Source organism: Helicoverpa zea, chromosome 4 (genome assembly GCF_022581195.2).
Source record: "Helicoverpa zea isolate HzStark_Cry1AcR chromosome 4, ilHelZeax1.1, whole genome shotgun sequence".
NCBI lineage: Eukaryota > Metazoa > Arthropoda > Insecta > Lepidoptera > Noctuidae > Helicoverpa > Helicoverpa zea.
The window spans coordinates 9,005,323-9,032,935 of NC_061455.1; the positions used below are offsets into that span (position 1 = coordinate 9,005,323).

The following is a 27,613-nucleotide window of genomic DNA, read 5'->3' on the forward strand; positions in this document are numbered from 1 at the left end:
TGTTCATTTAACGTCAAATCTTCATTATGTAGCCTGAAAATAATGTAATGTTGCATACATTGCTTGTTGTAAGGGTGTTAAAGTTGCTGTTTTTTAGGAAAGTAAACTTATGTGACTCCCTAACTATCTCTAGGTTAGGTACAAATCTTCTTTCTCATCTTAATTTATAATATCTAAACAAATTGTATTCATTCGGTTATTCTGATTTTCCTCTGAAAAAATGTAGCTTATGCTTATTTGACCTACTCTATGACCTTACTGCAAGGGCTTTTACTTCACCACCGTGCGGAGAGCTCCGAGGACACAGTGGAGCACACAGTCCAGGTGTGCACTGCCTTGGAAGGGTAACGCCGTATCGTCACCGAGGCAATAGGCAGCGGCGACGTCTCGCGTCCAGCCTTGGTTCAAGCCATGGTCCGGAGCGAGAAGGAATGGGAAGCCGTCGCCTCCTTCTGTTAAGCAGTCACGCTCGAGAAGGAGACGGCGGAGCGACTGCGAGTTCGCACCTCTCATCCAGGAAGACACCACGTCGAGAGACGACTCCCGGCCACCGTAGGCGTCGGTCTGTGGGCGGTGAGTTCGGGTGGCTCATCGTTCCTCCGTCTGCATAGATAACAGACCCGTGTCGGCGGCGCGCATTGTTCCACGCGCTCCTCAAGAAGATGTCATCAAATCCAGTGGGGCCCAGCAGGGCCAAGGCCTGCCGGGGCTGCGGGATTGTTCGAAAGAGTTACCGCGACCCTGGTCCATAAAATGTCTACTAAGAAATATGGGTTTTAGAAAGAAAGAGTCTGTCATTTGATGATTTACCAGAAAAAAGGGCTTTCACTTCAATGAAAAAAAAATATATATTTTTTCACGGTAATTCTTAGCCCATCTTGTGACGGGGTCCGCATTCCGTATCTTCTTTTTCGGCTTCGCTCTCTATCCTCCTGGATAGACATCTTCCTCTTCGAAGTCGAAGAGTTCGACTACCCAATCTTATTGTTATAATATCACATTTAAAAAAATACAAAAATTACCGTTTTACCGGTTTACCGGTAAAAATATTTTTATTACCGAATTTTTACCGGTGATTTTTATTTTACCGAAATTGCATGCCCTAATTCGATCCCTACTAGAAAATCCTAATAAAAACAATAGAAGATACACAGATCAACTCGGAAAGGGATCGTCACCGCATCAAATCGAGCCGTTTAGTATGAAACTGTCTATTGCAATGCAACGTACTCTAAGTAATTAAGCCAATCTGCGGCAGCATGACTTCGTATAGCCCGCGCACTAGGCAGCCACGATTTCCTGGGCCCCGATTCTAATAATTTTACTTAAGCGTCATACGATTCACGTTCGACTCGATTCGACTGAGGTCCAATCCCGACTCGATTACGATTGAAGCGTATGTGGCATTCCGCTATTTTTTCTTTGAAATAAACATTTTTATCCTTTTCTGTCATTCAATAATGAATCATTTTGTCTGCAAATGATTTACGATTGCAAAATGATTGTACAGCAAACTACCGTATAGACCAAAATCACCAAAATAGCAGACCAATCGCACACCAATCAAATGTCAATCGAATACGATTGGTCTTTTATTAGTAGCAGAATGCCCGATATGGTTAAAACTGCTATTGCGATCATATTCGATTCGATTTCTATTCGATTTTGACTATATTAACTTACGCGGTGTCCTGCGTGAGCGACGAACGCGACGCGACGCGACGCTGCGAACGCGACGAACGCGATCAACTCAAAGGAATTCCCTACATGCGGCCTATGTGACAGTCTGCGGCGAGACGCGACGTAACGCGTACTTGTTTTGAGGGCGACCAGACGCGACACCGCGAACTATTCAGAAGCGTTGATTGTTGTGGGACAAAAAAAACATAAATATTAAAGAAATCGTTTATTAGTACAAACAAGTTGGAAGATTGTTGCTGTCTGTACTTTAAATATGAACTTTCAAGCAAAATTGTAACACAACTTCTCCATGATTTGAGAAGTAATGACCAAAATCACGTAGGACATCTGTCGCGTATAGCATCGCGTCGCATTACGTCGCGTCGTGTTGCGTCGCGTCGCGTCGCGTTCGTCGCTCACGCAGGACACCGCGTTAGGAGAATCGGGCCCCTGGTTATGGCAGACCAATCGCAAATCAATCGAATGACGTTGGAATACGATTGGGCTTATATTATATTATAGTAGCAGAATGCTCGCTAAGGTTAAATCTGCTATGCAATTTTGACATTCAGCTTAGCAGAATCGGGCCCCTGTATGTAGCCGAGTCGACGAGCCGTGACGCACCTAAAGTGGACAACTGTTTAAGCCAAGGGGAAAAGCGATGTAGTGACAATCCACTCCGTTGATGTGTAATTTACCCTATGTATCTCCTTCAGAAATAAAAGTACTGCCAAAACACCGAAGACAGGGGGATTTTTAAAATAACTTGAGGCCCACAAATGCTAGCTAATTTCTAAATTATTTTCACTAGAATTCAAATTTTTCTATTGCTTTGGGCTTTGGCTATGTATGTCTATACACATAAATGACCAACAGCTAGCCTAAAAATAAAAATAATTTGTGTAGTTTACACTTTTATTAATTTAGCTTAATTTTTTTTCAAAATTGCAGATTATAATAGCAGATGCTATGCATTGATGTATAACAGAATTTAATCCTTCAGCTTCTTCTTGGGGCGCAGGTTGTTAGTGTGGCCACACTTTGTCTTACGGCAGTTGGTTGCACGAGGGTGGAGGCGAGCATAGCACTTGCGGCAAATCATTTTGTCACAGTTGTACTTCATAGCCAGGATACGGAGAGAAGGCTCAATAGTACCTGGAATAAAACACCTTAATTAATACCAAAACGAATAACTCCATACAATCAAGACTTATCACAACAATTTGTAAGATGCTTTTAATAGAAAACTGTTGGTTATTACTGATTGTGACACTTGCTTAGCTACTTAATCTTAAACTTCATAATTAAACAACTGAAACAACCGTGAAGTTACTCCTTACCTCCTCTCAGCCTGAGCACCAAGTGAAGAGTGGATTCCTTTTGGATGTTATAGTCTGAAAGAGTGCGGCCATCTTCCAACTGTTTACCGGCGAAGATAAGACGTTGCTGGTCTGGCGGAATGCCCTCTTTGTCCTGGATTTTTGCCTTTACATTCTCAATAGTGTCTGAAGCCTCCACCTCGAGGGTGATGGTCTTACCCGTCAGGGTTTTTACGAAGATCTGCATTGTAGAGCTGCAAACAGGATTAATTTTATAATCACAACATCTTGTTCATTTTTTTATGGTAGAGGCTTTGTTTAGTAAACTAGAAAATAAATGCGAATCGATATGGGCGCAGGAATTGACACGCCACGCGGATTTTGAACTTCGAATATCAAGTTTTACGCATGAAAGTACGTTACATACAGAAAAGAACACAGTGAGTACTAGATAACACAAAATTCTAAATCGGTTTATCACTTTGTACATAAATTGAAGAAGTTTTTCCCAATCTTACCTTCTCTTAAAAACGTGCTCACAGTAAAAGAATTGACAAGAGAGATTCGTACAGACAATATGGCGGAACTTTGCGTTCAGAAACTCAAAACCTGGATATTATAATATTACATCAAAGTTGTATTGTTAAATTCGGGCAATAATTCAATTATATTCTTACATGCACCTGTATATTTATAAAGTATATTTTTGCATATTTTCGATGGATAAAAAGTAAAACCCATACAAAAGCGTTAAATTGGTTTATGTTTTTAAACGGAAGATGCTTTTGCACAAAAACATGGCTGGACAGCAAGAAGCATAATATCGGATTGGAGGGAGTAGGGCAGGTTCCTTTTTTGCGGGGGAAATCCTCATGTACTCCCTTCCAGAATCAGGATTCTTAGACAGCCCCACTATACCTACTGGTAGCCCGCCTCGCTTGGGACTCATGCCCTGCATAAGGTTATCATTGAATCCTTCTATGAAAAAACTAGCATCAAAATCTTTTGCGTACCTAGTTTAGGAAAGATGTTTACATCTTCGCATGCGTAAGTTCACGTATATCGCTATGTATGCTTGTAAGTATGTAAGCATACATAGGGATATACGGACAGCGGGAGGCATAGATATAATATTACTAAACAAGATTGCGCACGCTCAAAATATATATTTACGAAAATGAACTCTATTCTAACGCAATAAGGTACTAAATTGGTTGCATAATACACAGAGGCAAATCCGAGCCGAGAGGGATAGTTCGAACGGAGGCTGTTTGTCTCTTTCTAACACCTTGCCAGCATAAAAAAATGTTGTGATCAAAAGTTTTGTCTTCCCAAAAACAATTGAATCACTTATATTTTTATCTTATTTTAACAATTGTAAGTCAACAAATTAATAACAATCGCATTAATTTATTCGTATTTATTATTAAAACATAAACAACATAAATTTTTATTTTGCTTTTTTTTATTTTCTAGCGGTAACCCTGAACATTCTTGGCGCGTAATCAGCATTTAAAATTTTGTTTATATTTTTTTGTATTAAATCAATTTAAACTATTAAAATGGTGAAAGTGTTGCGTTTCTACTTGCAAAAGTGAATCCTATGGTGGTTGCAATATATCATTCCACAGGTTAGCTAATAATAACATTTTCGTAAACCAAACAACTAGGGTGCCCATGAATTCTTGTAACGAGTCAAAATATGGGTGACGGATTTTAAAACTGTTGTACTAATGTTATAGCTTCCCAAAAAATGAAGAAAGGCGACATAAATGGCTCAGCAGTCTATATATGAAGTAGAAATACAAAAAAAACAGTCTTCACTTCGAATCTTCCTGCTTTTATACTGCTTTTATACTGCTAATTTCCGCTAATTATTAAAAGCCTTTATTAGTATCTTAAGGTCACAAACTGCGTAAGTTAAAACTTCAATACTAATCTGTGTTTAATAATCTTAGCAAATTCGGATTTGTCTCACATAGCTTAATCTCATAGTCACCCTATTAGAAAGGGACAGACAGCCTCCGTACTAACTGTTTCACTCGGCTCGTTTTTTGGGTTTATATGCGCAGTCCTGTTTACTAATATTATGTCTATGGCGGGAGGTGACTTTTAGTTCCTGCTATAAAGGCACTTCCCTGGCACTGGCACTAACTTCATCACTTGTCATTATGACAGCGACTGTCTGTATGTGCCACAAGCTTTATAGCAGCACATATACGGCTTTATACAGCCTGTATCTGACTATCTGACTCACACAGTGGTTTAGGTGGTTTAGGATTTGTATTTATTAGGTATTTAAAGTAGTAGCTCAACAAATATATAAACGTCAGAATCTTTTATATAGTGGTGTTTAATTTGACTTTGTTCTATTGAATGAAAATAAATTGAATCAAGTGTCGTCTAGACGAGCAGGTAAATTAGTGGTACCTAATAGTTCTGTAGGTAGATAAATGAAATGTTATCAAGTAAAAAGGATATCTAGGTTTATATTATTACAGCTCTACAATGCAAATCTTCGTAAAAACCCTGACGGGTAAGACCATCACCCTCGAGGTGGAGGCTTCGGACACTATTGAGAATGTGAAGGCCAAGATTCAGGACAAAGAGGGCATCCCGCCAGACCAGCAACGTCTTATCTTCGCCGGTAAACAGTTGGAAGATGGCCGCACACTCTCAGACTACAACATCCAGAAGGAATCCACACTCCACTTAGTGCTTAGGCTGAGAGGAGGTAAGGAGTAGGTAACTTAAAAGTAGTTTCAGTAGAGCCTGTAATATTCTGACTTCTATAGTTTATGTTTAAACATGATTTGACAACATTCCTATTTTACATTTATACCATTGTACCTCAAAAACTTTTAAACGAGGTTTTGCAGCCACGCTTTTTTGAAATGAGTGTTTAACAGATGTTTAAGTTTTTGTAGTACCTAAGGCTGATACTGTTTATCATATTTCAGGTTGGATTTATGGACCTGATCGTAAACTAGCCCAGAAGCACTTATTAAAGAAAATGATTTGTCGATAGTGTTATGGTCGTCTCCCCATGGGTGCAACTCATTGTCGTAAAGCTAAGTGTGGCTACTCCACTGACCTACGTCCCAAAAAGGCATGGTTTTGGTAAATTCTAGATTAAGTTAATATGTTACATCTGTGTGAGCAAGTATAAGAAAATACATGTTTGATAATTATTTCAATGATTGCGTAATTCTTGATTAATTGTGTTAGACAAAATGTGCCATTATGGTTGATGATACAAACATGAATCATTTTAAAAGAGTAAAAATACAACAGTTACAGCTGTCTGCAATAAAACCATACTATGGAATTTGGAGGTTGATAACAGCAGTTTTTTAAAAAGAAATCAACAAAAAATTTAAAAGCAATATTGCATTTGCTTAAAAGAGTGCTTTAAAAACCTATCAAAGCATATAAACTCATCTATTCTGTGGTATGTTGATCAAACATCTTCGTCTTATACAGACACCGGCTTCCTTAAGGAACTAATTCACTCGCCGCATAAATAGGTGTTATTCATATGAAACAATAGCAAAATTTAATCAAAATCTGTTAGTAAGTTTACACGCCAGAAGCAACAAACATAGACTCACTCACATACTTTCGCCTTTGTTTTATTGTGATTTGGTCAATCTCATTGTTCCCAGATGGCACCGTACTTGTGGTGAAATTGTGTGGTAGTCTTTAGGTCCTATAGCATACCTATTGAGATTTCATGTGCTCATAATATAAAATTTTATATTCTTTCCCAAGCTTAAGTATAACCATCCTAAAAGTATGATAATAGCGATAATGTCAAGGTATAATAGTGTTTGTTGAAACATACAAAAAAAATTGTACGGACAATATATGCACCTAAGTATAAATAATAATCATTTACAACAAAAAAGCGTATTTATTTACGGAATAGCATTAGAATCCTCTAACGTTATTATTGTTTCTGTACTGTATTATATTTATTATACGTGTCATATTCTTATGTATTATAAGAATATTCTTATGTATTATAAGAATATGATCTATCTAGTTTTGAATCGTCTGTTCTGCGTTTTCGCCTTTTCGCAACCACCTAAACTTGGTCGGGTTACCATGGTCATTCACTTCCTAATGACTTTAATCGTATTATCTCATTAATTATCCAATGTACTGAGCTGAAATTTACTGATATACAACTGATCTAAAAAACTAATTATTGACATAACATTCAGTTCATATATCCAACCCAGTGGCCAAATAACACCGCGCGCATCAAGACCGTGCTCGTGAAGAACTGAATATCATCATAACTTGTTAAATACTTACAGGATACTAGTGAAACTTCAAAAACATTTGAAGGTAATTACAAGCTTTAAAATAACGGTTAAAGTAAGTCTTTAGACTTCTTATTGTGAGTGCTGGGAGCATTTGAAATGTTTTTTCATTTATTATTGCAGAACAAATTTAAACTAAGTCCTAGGAAGTCATGTACAAAATATGATAAGAATCCGCTTAACCATTTCAAAGATCTAGCAAAACCAAAAACGTTACCCCAGCAAAATCTCGAATAACTTCACAACCGAAGCAAAATATGGTACAACATTTACTTTATCTAATCTAGACAACTAATTTTATAGGTAATATTTATTTAAATATTAAAATTAGAAAGAAAAAGGTCTGGCTGGCGTAACGTTACGCCAGCAGGAAATGTTTTTGTGAAATAATTAAAAAACTAAGCGCAACAAATTGATAAATGTGCGCAACAATTACAGAAGCCGCAAAACTAATTATCTATAAGATTCAAATGACCATTTTCGACAACATCTGGCCTGGGTAACGTACACGAAGACTGGCGAGATCACTACATGTAAACTGCAGTCAGTGTCTACAAGTGCCTTAATTCAACATTGTTAAAATCAGCATTGACATTTTATTAAGTACGTAAGTATACACATTAACATAATATAGCTATAGGTATGTACCTATTATATTAGTACATCTTTATAACCTGGTAGCAATAACTCGCAATGGGCGTAAGTAATTACCCAAAATTTAGGTATGGATTAAAAATCCCGTGTACCGTACATACACCGTGACTTTTTAGTCGTCTTACAACGGCAGCCCACTTCATGTATCCAATGACTAGTAAAAGTTCATATAAAAAAAAATATATGAGATTTGAATAATTTAAAAATAAAAATTAATTCATTATTATGATGCGTGACGTAGATTATAAGAACACCTGTTGTGAGCGCTGCCCGAATCTTGTATCAATGGAGTGCGGCGCGTTGGGAAGGTATGTACTACTTTCTACCGTTTGATACCTACGTAAACATTTTGTTTTCAGTATTTTTCTTTGCACCTATTATCTTAATTAAGTAGGGCTATAAAATTAATAATCGTGTCTAGTGGTATTTTTTGTCGGATAGATTGAGTGGACCACCTTTGTAAGACGACTAAAAAGTCACGGTTTATATTATTTCGGTATTCGCATTTCGGTTTTTGGGCATGAGGTCGTTCAAGTATTACGTAAGCACTATAGGGGGTGGGGGGACCTTGTTTTGCTTATTTTGGATGACATTGGGACATGGGTGGTAGGGGTGAGTCCAGATGATGATTACGTCATCGATAGTTATTTACTTTTTTACACGAATGGCAACCCTCACATTGTCTATGCTTGAAAACGAAACGCATTTTCGGGGATTCCCGCAAATATACACGCATACGTTTAGGCACTCGCTTTAGAATCGATTCGGGGAATTACCGCGCGCTGTTGACTTGTCTAAATGTCTTCTGTCAGTGTATTGTTTTGTTCGGATACTATATCATTATAATTATAATATTAAAAAAATACATTTTTAATTGAAAAATGTTTACGTAAGCATGGGGGGAGGGGGTAAAAGCTTTTCTTACTTTTGCTGACAAAGGGGATGGGGGGGGGGTAAATAATTGTAATAAATCTGCTTACGTAATATTTGAACGGCCCCCATCCTCCTACAAATCAGTAGTTTTTTTGTAGGTATTATTATAATAATTATTTGATGTGCAATAAATGCATAATCAGTAAATGTACTGTTTTGTTCTTAATCCTAAAGGAAGACAATAATAAGGGTACATACCCTATTCGCCGAGCCATGAGCCAAAAGGTAAACCAACCATAATAAAAAGTGTTCTTTATAAGTACTTACCTATGTCACGATTGAAGTATTGAACATATATGTTATAAAAATAACTACGGAAGTAATACACTATTTCTCACATGTATTTCTCCCTATTTTTTTTATTAAATCTCTAAATGGTTAATAAAGCACAATACGTAGGTAATGCTGCGTAATTTTTAATTCACCTTCTAAGAAGCAACTTATCCTTCCTCTTGAATCTCTCTATGAAAAAAACTAGCATCAAAATCCGTTGCGTAGCATAGTTTTAAAGACGTAGGTAAAGATATTAGATAGTAGGGACAAGACTGCGGGAGGCCAGTGGCGGCGTAGCATCGGGTGGCACCCGGGGCGGACTACCTATTGAGCACCCCCAAAAAAAGTTTTGAGATGACACCCCCCCAGATGTGGTACCCGGGGCGAACCCCCCCCCCCCGCCCCGATATGGTTAAAACTGCTATTGCGATCATATTGCGATTCGATTTCAATTCGATTTTGACATTATTAACTTAGGAGAATCGGGCCCCTGCTATTTTGGTGATTTTGGTCTATACGGTAGTTTGCTCTACAATCATATTGCAATCGTAAATCATTTGCAGACAAAATGATTCATTATTGAATGACAGAAAAGGATAAAAACGTTTATTTCAAAGAAAAAATTGCGGAATGCCACATACGCTTCAATCGTAATCGAGTCGGGATCGGATCTCAGTCGAATCGAGTCGATTCTGTCATTCAATAATGAATCATTTTGTCTGCAAATGATTTACGATTGCAAAATGATTGCACAGCAAACTACCGTATATACCAAAATAGCAGACCAAATCGCACACCAATCGGATACGATTGGTCTTTTATTAGTAGCAGAATGCCCGATATGGTTAAAACTGCTATTGCGATTCGATTTCTATTCGATTTTGACATTATTAACTTAGGAGAATCGGGCCCCTGACATTTCCTTGCGGATTAAAAGATATTGCACCATGCTGACACTACACGACACTATAAAAATATTGTGCAATGATTATCAGCTCCAGTTAATTTTGCACTGTTCGTCAAGTATTACGCAATAATCACAATATTGATCGTCTTGCTAGGTTTGGGAGCTCCATAGAGGTAATCGTTTCGTATTGTAGTTAGTTCCTGAACTTCCCTGACACTTTATCTGCCTCTTATTTTGACTTTTGACAGCCACCGACTGTCTGACTCACTGTGGGTTTATTCGTATTTAAGAGCGCTATTACAAAATCGAATCGCTCAGGTTTAGGTAAATTAGACGATAGCCGGCAGCACTTGCGCGCGTGTGCGTCTAGTGAAATACGCAACGCACACCTGCGGACCGCTACGCGGCACAAACAAACTTGAGACTTTGCCACTTTTTTTCCGAAATAGTTTATTGGTTTTATAGTTTATGAAATATTATTTGTACTGATGAATTTTATAACCTAGAATAGCTCGATTGAGTTACAATAAACAAATAATCGTTTACAATTTTTAAATTATTTAATCGACAACCAAACTTTTCACCATGTTTATCAATTAGGTATAAGTAATTGATTTATAAAAAAACTAAAATCTATAATTCGTCTTCCATGTATTGTATCTTCATTTTCCTGCAACAATAAAAACTAGGAATGTAAATAGTTTATTAAAACAAATATGTCTGTCGCCAGTGACAAAAAATACTTCTCATATTATTTGTACTTGTATCCGATTGAGTCTGATAATCTGAATTAAATATGTTTTCATTATCCTGCAAGAATCAAAGATATCCAATAATATTATTATGCAACAGCGAAACTAACGACGATGACATTTACGTACATATTTCTATATAACCAACATCAAAAAAAGAGAACCCAATCTATAACATTTTCGCATTAGAATATCATGGGCTAATACTTATGTATATTACATTTGAATCAGATCATTATAACTAATAAATAAATTAAAAACTCACTAGTATCAAAACGTGTTAGATGCGTAGGTTGCGCTATATTTTTCGAACTCCGGCGAGTTTACGCGGCGCAACAGCGAGCGATACGTCCCTCCTCGGTAAGCGCTTGGCGCTGACTAAAGTTGAACACCGCGCGTCACAAGATTTATATTGATTCTTTGCATTGCAAACAAAAATTATTTTAAAATATTGTTTTACTTTTAAATAGGCCATTTTTTTTTTCAAGCTTTATAACAATACCACCTTAATTATTAAATATTTTTTATTTGAATTTGGATTATACTTTCATAGATAAAAAATATAGTTTTGTACGGAAAATTGTCAGTAACCCTCAGTTTTATAGAATTATTTTTGGTGTATTACTGTATGAATTGTAATAAATTGGTGTAAGCAAGCACAAGTACAAGATATAGTTGTATCTTGAACATTTTTATAAATGGTTAAATTGCTATATCCTCGGAGTACTGAAGCATCAAAAGATCCCCAAAAGCAACATTTTATGAAACATCCTTTGCAGAGACAAAGATTTTACTGATGTACGTGGACAAATTAAAATATTTATTGAAAACAGCCCCAAGATAAATGATCAAACTTTCTTAATCTTATTTTTGTTTTTTTTTTTTGTGACTATATCCAAAGCATAATGACGCATCAAAACTCGTATAAAACTCGAAAATTTGTGATAGCCCTCTTAATATTTATGGTAAATCGAAGTAGCCTAATCAAACCAATTAAATAAGCGCTTACTCGGTTCGATCTTTTAGTGGTGTTTAATTTGACTTTCTTCTATTGAAAGTTAATTAAATAAAGTGTATTTAAGACGAGGTGGTAACTTAATTGTAATAGTATTATCAGTAATAGGGATCTAGGTTTATATTAGTACTTTTTTCAGCTCTACAATGCAAATCTTCGTAAAAACCCTGACGGGTAATACCATCACCCTCGAGGTGGAGGCTTCAGACACTATTGAGAATGTGAAGGCAAATATTCAGGACAAAGAGAATATCCCGCCAGACCAGCAACGTCTTATCTTCGCCGGTAAACAGTTGGAAGATGGCCGCACTCTCACAAACTACAACATTCAGAAGGAATCCACATTCCACTTGGTGCTCAGGCAGACAGGAGGAAGAGGTAAGGAGTAACTTAAAAGTAATTTCAGTAGAGCCTGTAATATTCTGATCCCTTTTGTTTATGTTTAAATATCATAGGTAAATCATCATCAAGCTTAGAATAAAAATATTTTTTTATGGTGCTTGAAATGATTTGAGAACATTCCTATTTCCCATTTCAATTTATCATATTTCAGGTTGGATTTATGGACCCGAACGTATACTAGCCCAGAAACATTTATTGATGAAAATGATTTGTCGAAAATGTTATGGTCGTCTTCCCATGGGTGCTACCCATTGTCGTAAAGCTAAGTGTGGCTTCTCCACTGACCTACGTCCCAAAAAGGTATGGTTTTGGTAAATTGTACATAAAGCCTATTCTAGAATAAGCCATGTACATGTTTGATAATTATTTCAAAGATTGTGAAATTCCTGATTAATTGTGGCAGACAAGACGTGCCATTATGGTTAGTGATACAAACATGGATGATTAAAAATTTGTAAAAATACAAGTTACAGTTGTTGACAATCAACCATAACATACTTAGTCTGTACTAAAATTGTATCTATTCTAGATCCCCTATAGGAAGTTGCATTAAAAGCTGTAACAAAAATGTGTTGCATTATTGTTTGTAATTCTTTTTTGCTTGTGATGTTTTATATTTTATTGCTTCCTCATTACTCATACTTGCTACTATGGAATTTGGAAGTTGATAACAGTAGTTTTTTAATAAGAAATTCAACTGAAATTGTAAGGCAATATTGCATTTGCTCAATAAAAAACTATCAAGTTCTTTTATGCTATGTTAATCATACGTCTTTTCTTGAACAAGTTTAGTTTTTACTCTTGTAGCCTTATAATTTGCACTGACTTCCACCAGCGGCTTCCTTATGGAACTGCTTCGCTCACCTGTTTATGCAGATCAAGCAATAATCTATTGCAAAATGTAATCAAAACTCAGTTTGCACACCAGAAGCAACAAACATAGGCACACTCACAATCTTTTGCTTTTAATTTATTGTGATTTGATCAATCTCGTTGTTTCCAGATGGCACCGTACATGTGGTGAAATTGTGTGGTTTATCATATATTGAGATTGCAGATGCTCATAATATAAAATTTTATATTCCCAAGCTTAAGTGCAAGCAGCCTAAAAGTATACTAATAGCGATAATGTCAAGGTATTATAATAGATTTTTTTTGTCTTTTTTTTTGTATGGTTCCTATGGTTCCGTACAATATATGCAACTAAATATAAATAATAATCATTTACAACAAAAAAGCGTATTTATTAACGGAATAACATTAGGAACCTCTAAAATTATTTTTGTGTCTGAACTATATTGTATTTATTATGCATGTCATTTTTTATAATAAACCACCGCACCATCTTGAGTCTGTCTATGAAAAAAAAAACAAAGTCAGTTACGCACTTTGCATGCCAAAAGCAACAAACATACACACACACACACACATTTTTGTGATTTCATCCAATCTTGTTGTTCCCAGATTGCCAGGTGGTTGTTATAGGACATATTATATATGAATATGAGTGCTGGCGGGGATGCTGCTCGACGAGGCTGCCACAAAAACAAGGTTTCGGGGTGTCATTTCACTTACCTAAGACGCCGGTGGATCCGGACTGCCGTAGCACTTTTTTGTACCTATGTAGGCATCGCTCAGTTCAGCCTAGTACTCATGCTACCAGAAGTTCCCTGAAGATGCCTAAAATAAATAGCCTCCAGCCATGCCGCACTACCGAAAGCACTGGAAGCGCGGGTCGTTTTTGTATAGAAAAATCTTTCGAGCCGGTTTACGGGTATTTGGCACATACCTATTACATTGATAAATGGTATTTATTTTGCAAATACGTCAAAAAACATTAACACAAAATAAAAAATATCCACAGTATACCTATTTCATACACCTCCTAGGAAATGTATACAATTCCGAAGCTATGTAGGAAATGTATTAAAATATTCTTTCAATAATTATTTTATACATATAGGTATATTACATATCCATGCCTAGGAAATGTAAAATAAAATTCCAGTATCGTATTAGGAAATGTATTAAGAACAATGGTTTCTGTCGGGTTCCTTCTATATGGCAGAATTGGCGTACTATGAAGATGGCAGAATTTCATTTGGATTCATTTTATTTAGCACTAGCTTCTGCCAGGGGTTTCACCCGCATCCCGTGGAAACCTCTGCACGAACCCGGATAAAAAGTAGCCTATAGCCTTCTTCGATAAATGCAATTCAAAACCGCGTAGGCGCGGAGGGGTGAGGCGACCTGCGAGCTGAGGCGCAGGTAGTTTCAGCGCTCGCCGCCGCGGCTGAGGCGCAAGCCGAAGCTGCAGTGGTGAGCGTGAAAACCATCTGCGACGATAAGCTCGCGTGGAACCGCCGGAGCCCCGCAGCGCCGGAGCCGTGACAGAAGCCATGCATGCCTTCTTGCATGCTTCGCTTCAATCAGGTAACATTGCGCCCGATCGGATAATGCAATACCCTCGCTCCGCTATCCCCCGCTTATCCCTTGATATCTTAAATACACATTCCCGATTACTATTTAGGAAATGTTATAGATTTCCTAGGAAATGTGTCTAATGCAGTGGCGGATTTACAAACTTGCCGCTAGTAGGCCATTCAATTTTTGCCGCCTCTAATGATTGTGAACTTAATGATATTTCTGTCAGTTATAATTTTGCAAGCCTCTATGTACCGAGGAGTTTAATATTAACAAGTTTATATGACAGCGACTTTGAAAAGTAAAACCTCTGTAACTTTTAAACGGCTCAATCGATTTTCATCAAACATGTCTAAGAACACTCGCTCGTAAAACACCTGTAGTACAAAAAAATACTAAATTGAAATCGGTTCATTAGTTCGGGTGCTATGATTCAGTGGCGGCGTAGCATCGGGTCATCGGAAAAAAACGACAAATGTAAAAACTTTTCTGTTCCAAAACCAGTGGCGTAGCGTGGGGGGGGCAGAGGGGGCAAATTCCCCGGGCGGCAGCTTTTAGGGGGCGGCAAAATTTACCCAATTAAAAAAAAATATATATTGTTCGCGACTAGTATCTGCGCCGCTACATAAAACTGTCTAACAATAACAAAACATTAAACAAGAAAGTTGAAATTTTTTAAACTTAAAATTAATCATTGTTAAAATTTGGTACTTAACACACACGTGACACTACATTTTACGTAATTAGTAATGGTTTTGAGTCTTAAATAAAAAATAACTAAAATTTCGCGCTCGTTTCACTCGCGTATTCAGAAACTGTATGCGCTTAATTTTGCATTTGTCAACAAACAAAACGTTAAGTACGTTTGGGCTAAATTTTACGTAATTTTTTTTTAAGTCCGATAAAAATTTCGCGCTCGCTTCGCTCGCGTATTCAAAAACGATATGCCCTTATTTTTGCATCTGTCAACAAACAAAAACTTAAGTACGTTTGGGCTAAATTTTACGTAATATTTGGATTAAGTCCGATAAAAATTTCGCGCTTGCTTCGCTCGCGCATTTGGAAAATACATACGCAAGTTTATCTTTATTTACATTTGCTTACCTACACAACTGCCGACATACGTTTAGCAGAGTGCTAATTTAGGTAAACCGATGAGGTGGTCCCCGGCAAGACAAACTTTAGTTAAAGTGGTCCCTCATGACTAAAAGGTTAAGAACCACTGGTTTTGATAAACTTGAATGCTATAAGCAATACCTACCTAAATACAAGTCAAATTTCACGCTTAGGTATAGTTCCATGGAAACTAGTTTAAGTGTTATAGTTCGGCCATTCAGAGAATGCGTTCCTGACACGTCGCGATTGAACTGACGACGTAATAACATTCATTGATTATTGATATAATAATGTTGTTTTAATGCTCCTCAATTGTTAAAACGGTAAACAACCAGCAAAAATATTTTTATCGTAACTGCAACGCCATTGCAAAGTTACGTCGTCAGTTCAATCGCGACGTGTCAGGAACGCATTCTCTGAATGGCCGAACTATAGTCCCGTAAATTAAATTAATTTGTTAAACAGTTTAAAGTAGCCCCGCTTTTTAAATTATTTCAATTTCATATATACTTATAGGTACCTACTTCGCTAGCCTGCGTACCTAAAAGAAATTTAAAACCTTCAAGAAATCAAGTAACAAAGATATAAAAGAAAAGTCTACTTGAGAACCTCCCCCTTACCGCCGGGTCCTCGTCGAGGCTTTGGGCGGCGGCGACCTCTCGCGTCCGGCCCTGGTTCAGGCCATGGTCCGGGGCGAGAGGGAATGGGATGCCGTCGCCTCCTTCTGCGAAGCGGTCATGCTCGAGAAGGAGGAGGCGGAACGCCAGAGAGTTCGCACTTCTCATCCCGGCCGCCGCGCTGGACCAGGGACTGGCCGCTGCGCTGGACACCATGGGCGCCGGGTGTCGCGAGATGACTCCCGGCCACCGTAGGCGTGGGTCTGTGGGCGGTGAGTTCGGGTGGCTCATCGTCCCTCTGTCTACTTAGACGACAGACCCGTGTCGACGGCGCGCGTTGTTCCACGCGCTCCTCAAAGAGATGTCAGCAACCCCAGCGGGGCCCAGCAGGGCCAAGGCCTGCCGGGGCTGCGGGTTGTTCGAAAGAGTTACCGCGGCTCTGGAACATAAAAGGCCTTCGACGGAACACGACGGTTTTTAGTCAGTAAGAGTCTGACACTCTCTCACCGCTGCTAACCCACAGCGGGAGGGGTCATTTGATGATTTTTAACGTCGATACAAAAAAAAATCTCTTTTTTTGAAGTCGGTTAAAAATGACAAACGGCCAGTAAAACTTGTTAAAAAAAATACACGGGAAGGGGCGGCAAAATCGACAACTGCCCCGGGCGGCAGATACCCACGCTACGCCACTGTCCAAAACCCAATAATTGTGTACCAAAACGAGTAAAAAAAAACCGCCGTAAAGTGAAAAAGTTTTTAGTTTTGGGACACAAAAATACCTACCCAAACAAGAGCGGAAAAAAAGCACTGCAAAGAGAAGAAGCCGCGAGCGTAGCGAGCGCGAAATTTTTGATGTTTGGGACGCAATAACACCTAAAGAAATCAGAAAACAGTCACTGTCAAGTGAAAGGCGCGAGCGCAGCGAGCGCGAAATTTTTTGAGTCTTGGAACACAAAAATACTCAAACAAGCTTGAAAAAAAAAAACCCAGTGTAAAGTGAAAAAGCTGAGAGCGCAACGAGCGCGAAATTTTTCGAGTTTTGGGACACAAAAGTCCTCCACCTCATAAACAGCTTAGAAATCGTCAGATGTTTTTGCTACTTCGGTGCTTTAACTTTTTGTTAGTTTGAGGACTCAAAGGGCGCAGAACAAACCTGGGCCCCGATTCTCCTAAGTTAATAAAGTCAAAATCGAATAGAAATCGAATCGCAATATGATCGTAATAGCAGTTTTAACCATATCGGGCATTCTGCTACTAATAAAAGACCAATCGTATTCGATTGACATTTGATTGGTGTGCGATTGGTCTGCTATTTTGATGATTTTGGTCTATACGGTAGTTTGCTGTACAATCATTTTGCAATCGTAAATCATTTGCAGACAAAATGATTCATTATTGAATGACAGAAAAGGATAAAAAGGCTTATTTCAAAGAAAAAATAGCGGAATGCCACATACGCTTCAATCGTAATCGAGTCGGGATTGGATCTCAGTCGAATCGAGTCGAACGTCAATCGAAGGTCGCTTAAGTAAAATTAGGAGAATCGGGCCCCTGGTATGATGAAAAAACCGCGAGCGCAGCGAGCGGATTTTTTATTTTACTTTTATTGAGACGCTATTACAATATTTTAAAATTGTCCGTTTTTATGCAAAATGGAACCACTCGACAAATTTCATTTTTTACTTTTTTTGAAGAATACTAATGTAAAAGTGGTCTTAATTCTTATACAAAATTTTAATATACCTTCTTTCCAAGGGGGAAATCATGTGGTTCGTTTTTGTATAAGAATTTAGACCACTTTTACATTAGTATTCTTCAAAAAAAGTAAAAAATGAAAGGACAATGGGCACAAATATATGGGACCTGGTATACCCCACCAATAGCGATGTCATACATATCATTGGATAGGCCTTTTTATGTAGAACAACATTTACTATGACAGCTTTGCTGAAATGTTTGTCCGTTCTGAGATATAGATCAAAAATTGAGCAAAAGTTAAACTAAAGTTAACTTAATAATCTATTGATATCTCAAGTTTTTAGAGGAAAAACTACGTTCCACTAAGTGTAAGTCTCCTGAGTCCTACCGTCTGTGCCCGTTGGGGTCCATAATTGTTACTATTATTTAGCATTACAACCTTATACTGTACCAACTGGATATTGGGCATAATGATAAACCCCACCAATAACAAAGTCATACATATCGATGGATAGGTCTTTTTAACTGGAACAACATTTACTATGACAGCTTTATTCTATTGTTTGTCCGTTCTGAGATATAGATAAAATACAAACTTAAAATTAATGCAGATTAAGTGTTTATAGGAAAATCTATGTACAAGGCCACCACGACTTACATAATCATCCTTTTCCCAATCATGTTGGGGTCGGCTTCCAGTCTAACCGGATTCAGCTGAGTACCAGTGCTTTACAAGAAGCGACTGCCTATCTGACCTCCTCAACCCAGTTACCCGGGCAACCCGATACCCCTTGGTTAGACTGGTGTCAGACTTACTGGCTTCTGACTACCCGTAACGACTACCAAGGATGTTCTATGATAGCCGGGACCTACAGTTTGACGTGCCATCCGAAACACAGTCAATGGTATCTTTTTTTTTTAACGACGTCAACCCCGCTGTGGGCTAGCAGCGGTGAGGAAGTGTCAGACTCTTACTGACTAAAAACCGTCGTGTTCCGTCATAGGCCTTTTATGTACCAGGACCGCGGTATCTCTTTCGAACAACCCGCAGCCCCGGCAGGCCTTGGCCCTACTGGGCCCCGCTGGGAGTCAATGGTATCTAAGATATACTTAGAAAGTACATACAAACTTAGAAAAGTTGCATTGGTACTTGCCTGACCTGGGATCGAACCCGCGCCCTCATACTTGAGAGGTTGGTCCTTTACACACTAGGCGACCACGACTTACATAATGATTATAAAATAAAAAAAGAAAGACATTGGTGTTATTTTTCAAAGAAAATCAGATTACAGTGTTGATTAGCATTGTTTTTTAGCCATATCTCAGAACGGACAAACAATAGAACAAAGCTGTCATAGTAAATGTTGTTCCAGTTAAAAAGACCTATCCATCGATATGTATGACTTTGTTATTGGTGGAGTTTATCATTATGCCCAATATCCAGTTGGTACAGTATAAGGTTGAAAAGCTAAATAATAGTAACAATTATGGACCCCAACGGGCACAGCAGGTAGGACTCAGGAGACTTACACTTAGTGGAACTTAGTTTTTCCTCTAAACACTTGAGATATCAATAGATTATTAAGTTAACTTTAGTTTAACTTTTGCACAGTTTTTGATCTATATCTCAGAACGGACAAACATTTTAGCAAAGCTGTCATAGTAAATGTTGTTCTACATAAAAAGGCCTATCCAATGATATGTATGACATCGCTATTGGTGGGGTATACCAATCTGCCCAATGTCCTTTGTCGAGTGGTTCCATTTTGCATAAAAACGGACAATTCATGATCACATAAGTACCTAAGTATATATGACAGTTTATTAATTTTGCGTTTATTAATCGTTTATTTATATAGGTATGGATTGTGTACTCATATACTCAATTATAAAAAAAAAAACCTGTAAAAAAATTGCTAAATTTGCCGCCCCTCTAAATCTGCCGCCCTAGGCACTGGCCTACTTGGCCTATTGGTAAATCCGCCACTGGTCTAATGTAATTTATTTTACACATTTCCGGGCGGTTTTAGGAATTTCATAGATTTCCTAGGAATTGTATACAATGACGGATTACATACATTTCCGTTAACATATATAAATAGGGATTAGTGGCGAGGCTAGCCTATAAGCCGATTCCTGTCGGCTTTTCTGCTATCGAAATTTCAAATTAGAAGTATATAAAAATGAACTTTAACGAACGTATTTAATCAAATGAAATCAGGCTGCAACATACCTACCTACATATTAAATTTAATGCACCATAAATATGTATAACAAATCGCCTACCAAAGTACCAATGTTTAATTTCTTGCTTATTAATTACTTAAAACATTTTGCTTCTAGACAACCCGTCTCGGCCTTGACTTTCGAAAATGTCCATGATACAAACAAACTATTCTGCATGACGTCATTTGAAACGCCCAATAAGCGGCCCCCAGTAAGCTGTCAACAAGTGGCTTATGGCCAATGAACTCTTGCGTAGTAGTGAGTGACGTGAGTGTATTAATTGGAAATTAGTTACCTATAAGTATATTGTGTAGTGAAAATAAGAGTATAATCAGATGGTAGGTAGGTACCTACGTTGTTAAGGATTCTCGGCACATGGTGTACGTTACCCAGGCCAGATGTTGTCGAAAATGGTCATTGGAATCTTATAGATAATTAGTTGTGCGGCTTCTGTAATTGTTGCGAACATTTTTAAATTTGTTGCGCTTATAGTTTTTTAGTTATTTCACAAAAACATTTCCTGCTGGCGTAACGTTACGCCAGCCAGACCTTTTTCTTTCTAATGGGAATATTTAAATAAATATTACCTATAAAATTAGTTGTCTAGATAAAGTAAATGTTGTGCCATATTTTGTATTTGTTCTTTCTTCGGTTGCGAAGTTATTCGAGATTTTGCTGGGGTAACGTTTTTGGTTTTGCTAGATCTTTGAAATGGTTAAGCGGATTTTTATCAAATTTTGTACATGACTTCCTAGGAATTAGTTTAAATTTGTTCGGCAATAATAAAACCAAAATAATGCATATTTTAAAGGTTATTTCATTAAATGGAAAAACATTTCAATTGGTCCCAGCGCTCTCAATAAGAAGTCTAAAGACATACTTTAAACGTTATTTTTAAGCTTGTAACTGCCTTCAAATGTATGTGAAGTTTCATTAGCATCCTGTAAGTATTTAACAAGTTATGAGGATATTCAGTTCTTCACGAGCACGGTCTTGATGCGCGCGGTGTTATTTGGCCACAGGATTGGATATATGAACTGAATGTTATCTCAATAATTAGTTATATAGATCAGGTGTATGTCAGTAAAATTTTAGCGTAAAATTTTAATTTTATTTTTTAAAATTTTATTTTATTTTTGTGAAACACGGGTATGGTACAAAGATCTTAAAAAATATACAATTGTTCATGCCGTGATCTGCCACATGGGGCATACAAATATGGTACCTACTTACTAGCTAACTATAATTGTATAGATTTATCATAGATGTAATATACTAAACAAGATTGCGCACTCTCAAATATATATTTACAAAAATGAGCTCTATTCCAACGCAATAAGGTACTAAATTGGTTGCATAATACACAGAGGCAAATCCGAGCCGAGAGGGATAGTTAGAACGGAGGCCGTTTGTCTCGCTCTAACACCTTGCCAGCATAAAAAAATGTTATGATCAACAGTTTTGTCTTACCAAAAAAACAATTGAATCACTTATATTTTTATCTTATTTTAACAATTGTAAGTCAACAAATTAATAACAATCGCATTTATTTATTCGTATTTATTCTTAAAACATAAACAACATAAAGGATCATGCCCATATTAGTATGGAGTCAAAAGTCAGCAACGCCATGCAATGCCCAAATTCCAGTTCTATGTCATACGATAGCTTTACAGCCATATTTGTAAGATATCTAGATTTAATATTATATAAAGCACCGATTCAAAAGATATTGGACATTAAACATGATAAATTCCCACTGGTTTTTTATACATTTTATCGTTTATAGACAGCATTGCTATTAGTTTTTCACTAGAAACTCCATGATCATCATGAATTCATGACTTAATTGTATGTTATTAGATAAACATGTCAGTTATTTGAATATATTGTATACAGTAAATTACATACCGTAATAAATAAAGCATGATTGAAACGATGTCATGTACTGCAATATCAACAAGAATGTCTTATTTTTTTATTTTTTAACCGGTGCTTTTTAAGACTTCAAATTATCATCATAATTCTAGTTTTTATTTAATAGGGCTATCTTGTAATATACTTTCTCTGGACGTTACTGGGGCACAGATGGGCATGGTCCTTTGTACTTTGCTTTTTTTTTATTTTCTAGGTAACCCTGAACATTCTTGGCGCGTAATCAGCGTTTAATTTTTTTAAATATTTATTTGTATTAAATCAATTTAAACTATTAAAATGGTGAAAAAGTGTTGCGTTCATACTTGTAAAAGTGAATCTTATGGTGATTGCAATACATCGTACCTACTACAGGTTAGCTAATAATAACATTTTCGTAAATCAAACAACTAGGGTGCCCATGAATTCTAGTAATGAGACAAAATATGTGTGAAGGATTTCAAAACTGTTGTACTATTGTTATAGCTTCCCAAAAAATGAAGAAAGGCGACATAAATGGCTCAGCAGTCTATATGTGAAACAAAAATACAAAAAATCAGTCTTCACTTCGAATCTTCCTGCTTTTATACGGTAAATTCCCGCTAATTATTAAAAGCCTATATTAGTATTTTAAGGTCACAAACTGCGTTAGTTGAAACTTCAATACCAATCTATGTTTAATAATCTTAGCAAATTCGGATTTGTCTCACATAGCTTAATCTCATAGTCATCATCTCATTTCACTCGGCTCGTTTTTTGGTTATATGTGCGCAGTCCTGTTTACTATTACTATGTCTATGAGATTTATCCAAATTAATGAGATAATACGATTAAAATCATTAGGAAGTGAATGACCGTGGTAACCCGACCAAGTTTAGGTGGTTACGAAAAAGCGAAAACGCAGAACATTATACTATCTTTTTAAATGTTTAGTATAATACACCTTACAATTTCGGTACAGACGCGTACACTATTAAATATACACTGTTAAATAAGACATACGTAAGTTTAGTGTCAACTGAAAAAAACATTGTATATTATTTATTGTCCGTGATCATTACACATTCCAATATGTGTATATTTAAATAAAAACTGTAACTGTGTACTGTGTATACTGAAATCTATAATTTAAGTAAAAAATAATAGAAAATTACAAAAAAACAACATTACCATTTGTAATTTTTATGTGTGATTGTTTTTAAGTATAAGTATAATAATACTTTAAAAGTTCAATTGAAATGATTATTTTACCTGCCAATAAAAATCTTTAAAAATCATGTACTTAGTTTTTTTTTACTTTTGTACATGTCTGTACTAAATTTGTAACACTATCTTACATATTTTAGAAGGTAGGTACCATAATGTTCTGCGTTTTCGCTTTTTCGTAACCACCTAAACTTGGTCGGGTTACCACGGTCATTCACTTGCTTATGACTTTAATCGTATTATCTCATTAATTATCCAATGTACTGAGCTGAAATTTTACTGACGTACACCTGATCTATATAACTAATTATTGAGATAACATTCAGTTCATATATCCAATCTAATCATTATTGAGATAAATGTATGTATGTTTGCAAATGATTAACTATTGCAATATGATTATAGAGCAAACTACCGTATAGACCAAAATCACCAAAATAGCAGACCAATCGCACACCAATCAAATGTCAATCGAATACGATTGGTCTTTTATTAGTAGCAGAATGCCCGATATGGTTAAAACTGCTGTTACGATCATATTGCGATTCGATTTCTATTCGATTTTGACATTATTAACTTAGGAGAATCGGGCCCCTGGGTAACGCACACATATTTTAAATGGCATTTGTAAATAATACTAAAGGTCTTGCAATTCGAGGGGTGTTTGTTTATTTTACTATTAGTAGGTAATCATAAAAATAAGGTTCTAAGTTAGGCATTACCTACCTTGAAATTAGGTATTTTGGTAAGTAGGAAGACAGTTTGCATGAGGTTGCTTTTGTAGATTTACAACTAGTTAAAATACTTAGGTACTTTACGAAGGAACTAGTTTTCAAGGTTAAATTTTGAGAATAAAAAACATTACATGCACACTTTTCTCAGATTTCTTTTAGTTCATGGAATACAGATTAAAATAATAGGTATTAGGTACGTACTACGCCCGGCCTAGTTAAGTTTTTTTTTTTTTTGCTTCGGCTTCCCTGCCTCATTGAACCACCCTTCGCGACTGATAGGAATACACAGGTAGCGGGAGGTGACTATTTATTCAATTAATAAATTTTCTCCCGAAATCACCAACGGGTCGGAGTGGTGTTTTATAGTGCCATGCTGACCTTACACGACGCTATAAAAATATTACGCAATGATTATAAACTCAATCAATTTTGCACTATGGAGGTACTTAATACATATTACGCAATAATTAACCGTCTAGCTAGCTAGGATAGGGGGTCCATATTTGTTGTATTGTCGTTACGTTAGTTCCTGCAATACTTCCCTGACACGCACTGGTCTGCTCGTCATTTTAACAACGACTGTGTGACTCACTGTGGTTGGTGCGAATGATAATTTTTATATTTATAGAAGTGTAGTCTAGTGATCTTTTCTCTTTCAACAAATACATAAGGGCTTATTCAGTGCGATCTTTTACTGGTGTTTAATTATTTGACTTTGTTCTATTGAAAGTTAGTCACATAAAGTGTGTTTTAGACGAGGTGGTAACTTAGTTGTAGTAGGTAGTTATGTTTAACGTGTTATCAGTTATAAGGAATTTGGTTTGTATTAGTAATGTTTTCAGGTATACAATGCAAATCTTCGTAAAAACCCTGACGGGTAAGACTATCGCCCTCGAAGTGGAGGCTTCAGACACTATTGAGAATGTGAAGGCAAAGATTCAGGACAAAGAGAGCATCCCGCCAGACCAGCAACGTCTTATCTTCGCCGGTAAACAGTTGGAAGATGGCCGCACTCTCACAAACTACAACATTCAGAAGGAATCCACATTCCACTTGGTGCTCAGGCAGACAGGAGGAAGATGTAAGTAGTAGGTAACTTAAAAGTAATTTTAGTAGAGCCTGTAATATTCTGATCTCTATTATTTATGTTTAAATGTAAAGATATCATAGGTAAGTCATCATCAAGTTTAGAAGATATTTTTTTTTTGTTTGTGGTACTTGACATGATTGACCACATTCCTATTTTCTATTTTTTATAATGTTTATCGTATTTCAGGTTCGTATTATCCACCTCATCGTGAACTAGCCCAGAAGCACTTATTAAAGAAAATGATTTGTCGAAAATGTTATGGTCGTCTTCCCATGGGTGCAACTCATTGTCGTAAAGCTAAGTGTGGCTACTCCACTGACCTACGTCCCAAAAAGGTATGGTGGTGGTAAATTCTAGATTAAGTTAATGTGTTACATCTGAGTGAGCAAGTATAAGAATATACATGTTTGGTAATTATTTCAATGATTTCGAAATTACTGATGAATTGTTGGTGATATGAACGAACAAATAATTTAAAATTAGTAAAAATATAAATTCCAGTTGTTGGCAATAAAACCATTACATAGTTATGTACTGAGTCTGTACTAAAATTGTAAACGTGGGTAATATTCTAGATTCCCTATAGAAAAAGCATAGGAGTAGCAGGAAAAGTTGTAACAAAACTGTTGCGTCATTGTTTGTAATATTTGTTTTGTATGATATGTTTTATTTTTATTACTTTCCTCTTACCTAGGTACCTACTCATACCTGCTACTGTGGAATTTGGAAGTTTTTAATAAGAAGTTCAACAAAAAATGTATAAGGAATATTGCATTTGATGGTGACACCATGGTATGTCGACACCATCTTTATACAAGTTTAGTTTTTACTCTCATTAGCTTATAACTTATACTGTCTTCCACCAGCGGCTTCCTTATGCAACTGCTTCTCTAACCTGCATAAAATCGGTATGGGTGTTATTCAGATGAAGCAATATTATCTATTGCAAAATTTTATTAAAATCCGTTACTCAGTTTGCACACCAGAAGCAACAAACATAGCACTCACAAACTTTCGCCTTTATTGTGATTTATCTTGTTGTTCTCAGATGGCACCATACATGTGGTGAAATTGTGTGGTTGTCTTTAGGTCCTATAACATGTATTGGCATTTCAGATGCTCGTAATATAAAAGATTATTATTTAAACCCTAGCTTAAGTGTAAGCATCCTAAAAGTATGATAATATCAAGGTAAAATAAATGATGTATTTTTTTTATTTTGTGTGATTTCCGTACAATATATGTAAGTTTAAATAATTATTATTTACAACCAAAAAGCGTATTTATTTACGGAATAGCATTGGAAACCTTCAAAACTATTATGGCCTTACTAAAAAAACTTAAACACCTGTTGTACACTTGTCAAAAAAAATGGTGGCTGCAAAATGAACCATCTGTATGTATTTCTGAACTGTATTTGTTATGCATGTCAAATTCTTATAATAAACCTCCGTCTTGAGTCTCTGTTGGTCAGTCAGTAAGTCAGTTACGCACTTTGCATGCCAAAAGCAACAAACATAGACACACACACATTTATGCGATTGACGGATGGTGAGGAAGAGGTAGACCGAGGAGAAGATGGATTGATTGTCTGAAAGAGGACATGAAGCAGAAGGGAGTGGGTGTAAGTAGGTATGACGTCTGACAGAGGAATGGAAGAAAAAGACATGTTGCGCCGACGCCAAATTACTTGGGAACAGAGCAGGAAGATGATGATGGGTGCTGGCGGGGATGCTGCTAGACGAAGGTGCCGGCAATAACAAGGTTTCGAGGTGTCATTTCCTATTATTAAGGCGCCGGTGGATCCGGACTGCCGCACCACTTTTTTGTTTGTAGGCATCGCTCAGTTCAGCCTAGGACGCGGTGTACTGCTAGCCGGACTTCCCTGTAGATGCCTAAAATTTGTGGCCTCCAGCCATGCCGCACTACCGAAACCAATAGGAGTGCGGGTCGTTTTTGTAGGTACAGAAAAATCTTTACGGTCGGATTACGGGTGGTTTGTATTACATTGATAAATGGTATTTATTTTGCAGATACGTCAAAAAACACTAACACAAACACAAAATAAAAAATAACCACATTATATTTCAATTTATTATTAACATTCATTATATTTCAATTTCTCGCACTTCGTTGTAACATTAGACAACATTAGTTGTAACTTAACTTTAGAGCGTGAGCAACTCGAGTATAATAATTATAATCTATACGTATAGTCAATCTGTAAAAAAAAGTCTTACCTCCTGACGATTTTGAGCCGTGATTATATAGTAGTATAATAGTAGTCGTGGTGGCCTAGTGTTGAAAGAACCAACGACTTAAGTA

At 36.7% G+C, this 27,613-nt stretch overlaps 3 protein-coding genes across 11 annotated transcripts; 2 read left to right on the forward strand and 1 right to left on the reverse strand.

The window, feature by feature from the left end:
• Nucleotides 1-2,581: 2,581 nt before the first annotated feature.
• Nucleotides 2,582-3,675, reverse strand: LOC124629486 (ubiquitin-60S ribosomal protein L40). The gene is made up of 3 exons (XM_047162865.1): nucleotides 3,518-3,675; nucleotides 3,021-3,253; nucleotides 2,582-2,835 (listed from the first exon to the last, which is right to left on the reverse strand). Exons 2-3 carry the CDS (start codon nucleotides 3,244-3,246, stop codon nucleotides 2,672-2,674), a joined length of 390 nt encoding a protein of 129 aa, XP_047018821.1. The 5' UTR covers nucleotides 3,247-3,253; nucleotides 3,518-3,675; the 3' UTR covers nucleotides 2,582-2,671.
• Nucleotides 3,676-5,199: 1,524 nt separating this feature from the next.
• On the forward strand, nucleotides 5,200-25,135 carry LOC124629485 (polyubiquitin). Of its 8 annotated transcripts, none has more exons than XM_047162864.1 (5): nucleotides 5,200-5,414; nucleotides 5,501-5,740; nucleotides 12,001-12,239; nucleotides 12,415-12,563; nucleotides 13,267-13,609. In XM_047162864.1, the coding sequence occupies exons 2-5, from the start codon at nucleotides 5,508-5,510 to the stop codon at nucleotides 13,285-13,287; spliced, it is 642 nt and encodes a 213-aa protein (XP_047018820.1). In that variant the 5' UTR covers nucleotides 5,200-5,414; nucleotides 5,501-5,507; the 3' UTR covers nucleotides 13,288-13,609. The 8 variants fall into 8 exon arrangements, 7 of the variants coding, with proteins under 7 accessions (XP_047018820.1, XP_047018816.1, XP_047018817.1 ...); XM_047162860.1 differs by lacking the exons at nucleotides 5,200-5,414; nucleotides 5,501-5,740 and adding exons at nucleotides 7,532-7,630; nucleotides 7,766-7,934; XR_006984299.1 differs by lacking the exons at nucleotides 5,200-5,414; nucleotides 5,501-5,740 and adding exons at nucleotides 10,050-10,263; nucleotides 25,041-25,135 and having other exon boundaries at nucleotides 11,999-12,239; nucleotides 13,267-13,399.
• Nucleotides 13,273-26,505, forward strand: LOC124629484 (ubiquitin-like). Of its 2 annotated transcripts, none has more exons than XM_047162857.1 (4): nucleotides 13,273-13,399; nucleotides 25,041-25,279; nucleotides 25,475-25,623; nucleotides 25,983-26,505. In XM_047162857.1, exons 1-4 carry the CDS (start codon nucleotides 13,392-13,394, stop codon nucleotides 26,049-26,051), a joined length of 465 nt encoding a protein of 154 aa, XP_047018813.1. In that variant the 5' UTR covers nucleotides 13,273-13,391; the 3' UTR covers nucleotides 26,052-26,505. The 2 variants fall into 2 exon arrangements, with proteins under 2 accessions (XP_047018813.1, XP_047018811.1); XM_047162855.1 differs by lacking the exon at nucleotides 13,273-13,399 and adding an exon at nucleotides 24,421-24,640.
• The last annotated feature ends 1,108 nt before the right edge of the window (nucleotides 26,506-27,613 follow it).

Excerpts from the sequence above, each read along its gene's own strand:
- LOC124629484 (XM_047162855.1), top strand. The coding sequence starts at position 24,606 with ATGATTATAAACTCAATCAATTTTGCACTATGGAG. Across the intron at positions 24,641-25,040 it reads ATCAATTTTGCACTATGGAG|GTATACAATGCAAATCTTCG; the intron begins GTACTTAATACA and ends TAATGTTTTCAG. Across the intron at positions 25,280-25,474 it reads CAGGCAGACAGGAGGAAGAT|GTTCGTATTATCCACCTCAT; the intron begins GTAAGTAGTAGG and ends ATCGTATTTCAG.
- LOC124629486 (XM_047162865.1), bottom strand. The coding sequence starts at position 3,246 with ATGCAGATCTTCGTAAAAACCCTGACGGGTAAGACCATCACCCTCGAG. Across the intron at positions 2,836-3,020 it reads GGTGCTCAGGCTGAGAGGAG|GTACTATTGAGCCTTCTCTC; the intron begins GTAAGGAGTAAC and ends GTTTTATTCCAG.
- LOC124629485 (XM_047162864.1), top strand. The coding sequence starts at position 5,508 with ATGCAAATCTTCGTAAAAACCCTGACGGGTAAGACCATCACCCTCGAG. Across the intron at positions 5,741-12,000 it reads AGGCTGAGAGGAGGTAAGGA|CTCTACAATGCAAATCTTCG; the intron begins GTAGGTAACTTA and ends TACTTTTTTCAG. Across the intron at positions 12,564-13,266 it reads CTGACCTACGTCCCAAAAAG|ATGGCACCGTACATGTGGTG; the intron begins GTATGGTTTTGG and ends CGTTGTTTCCAG.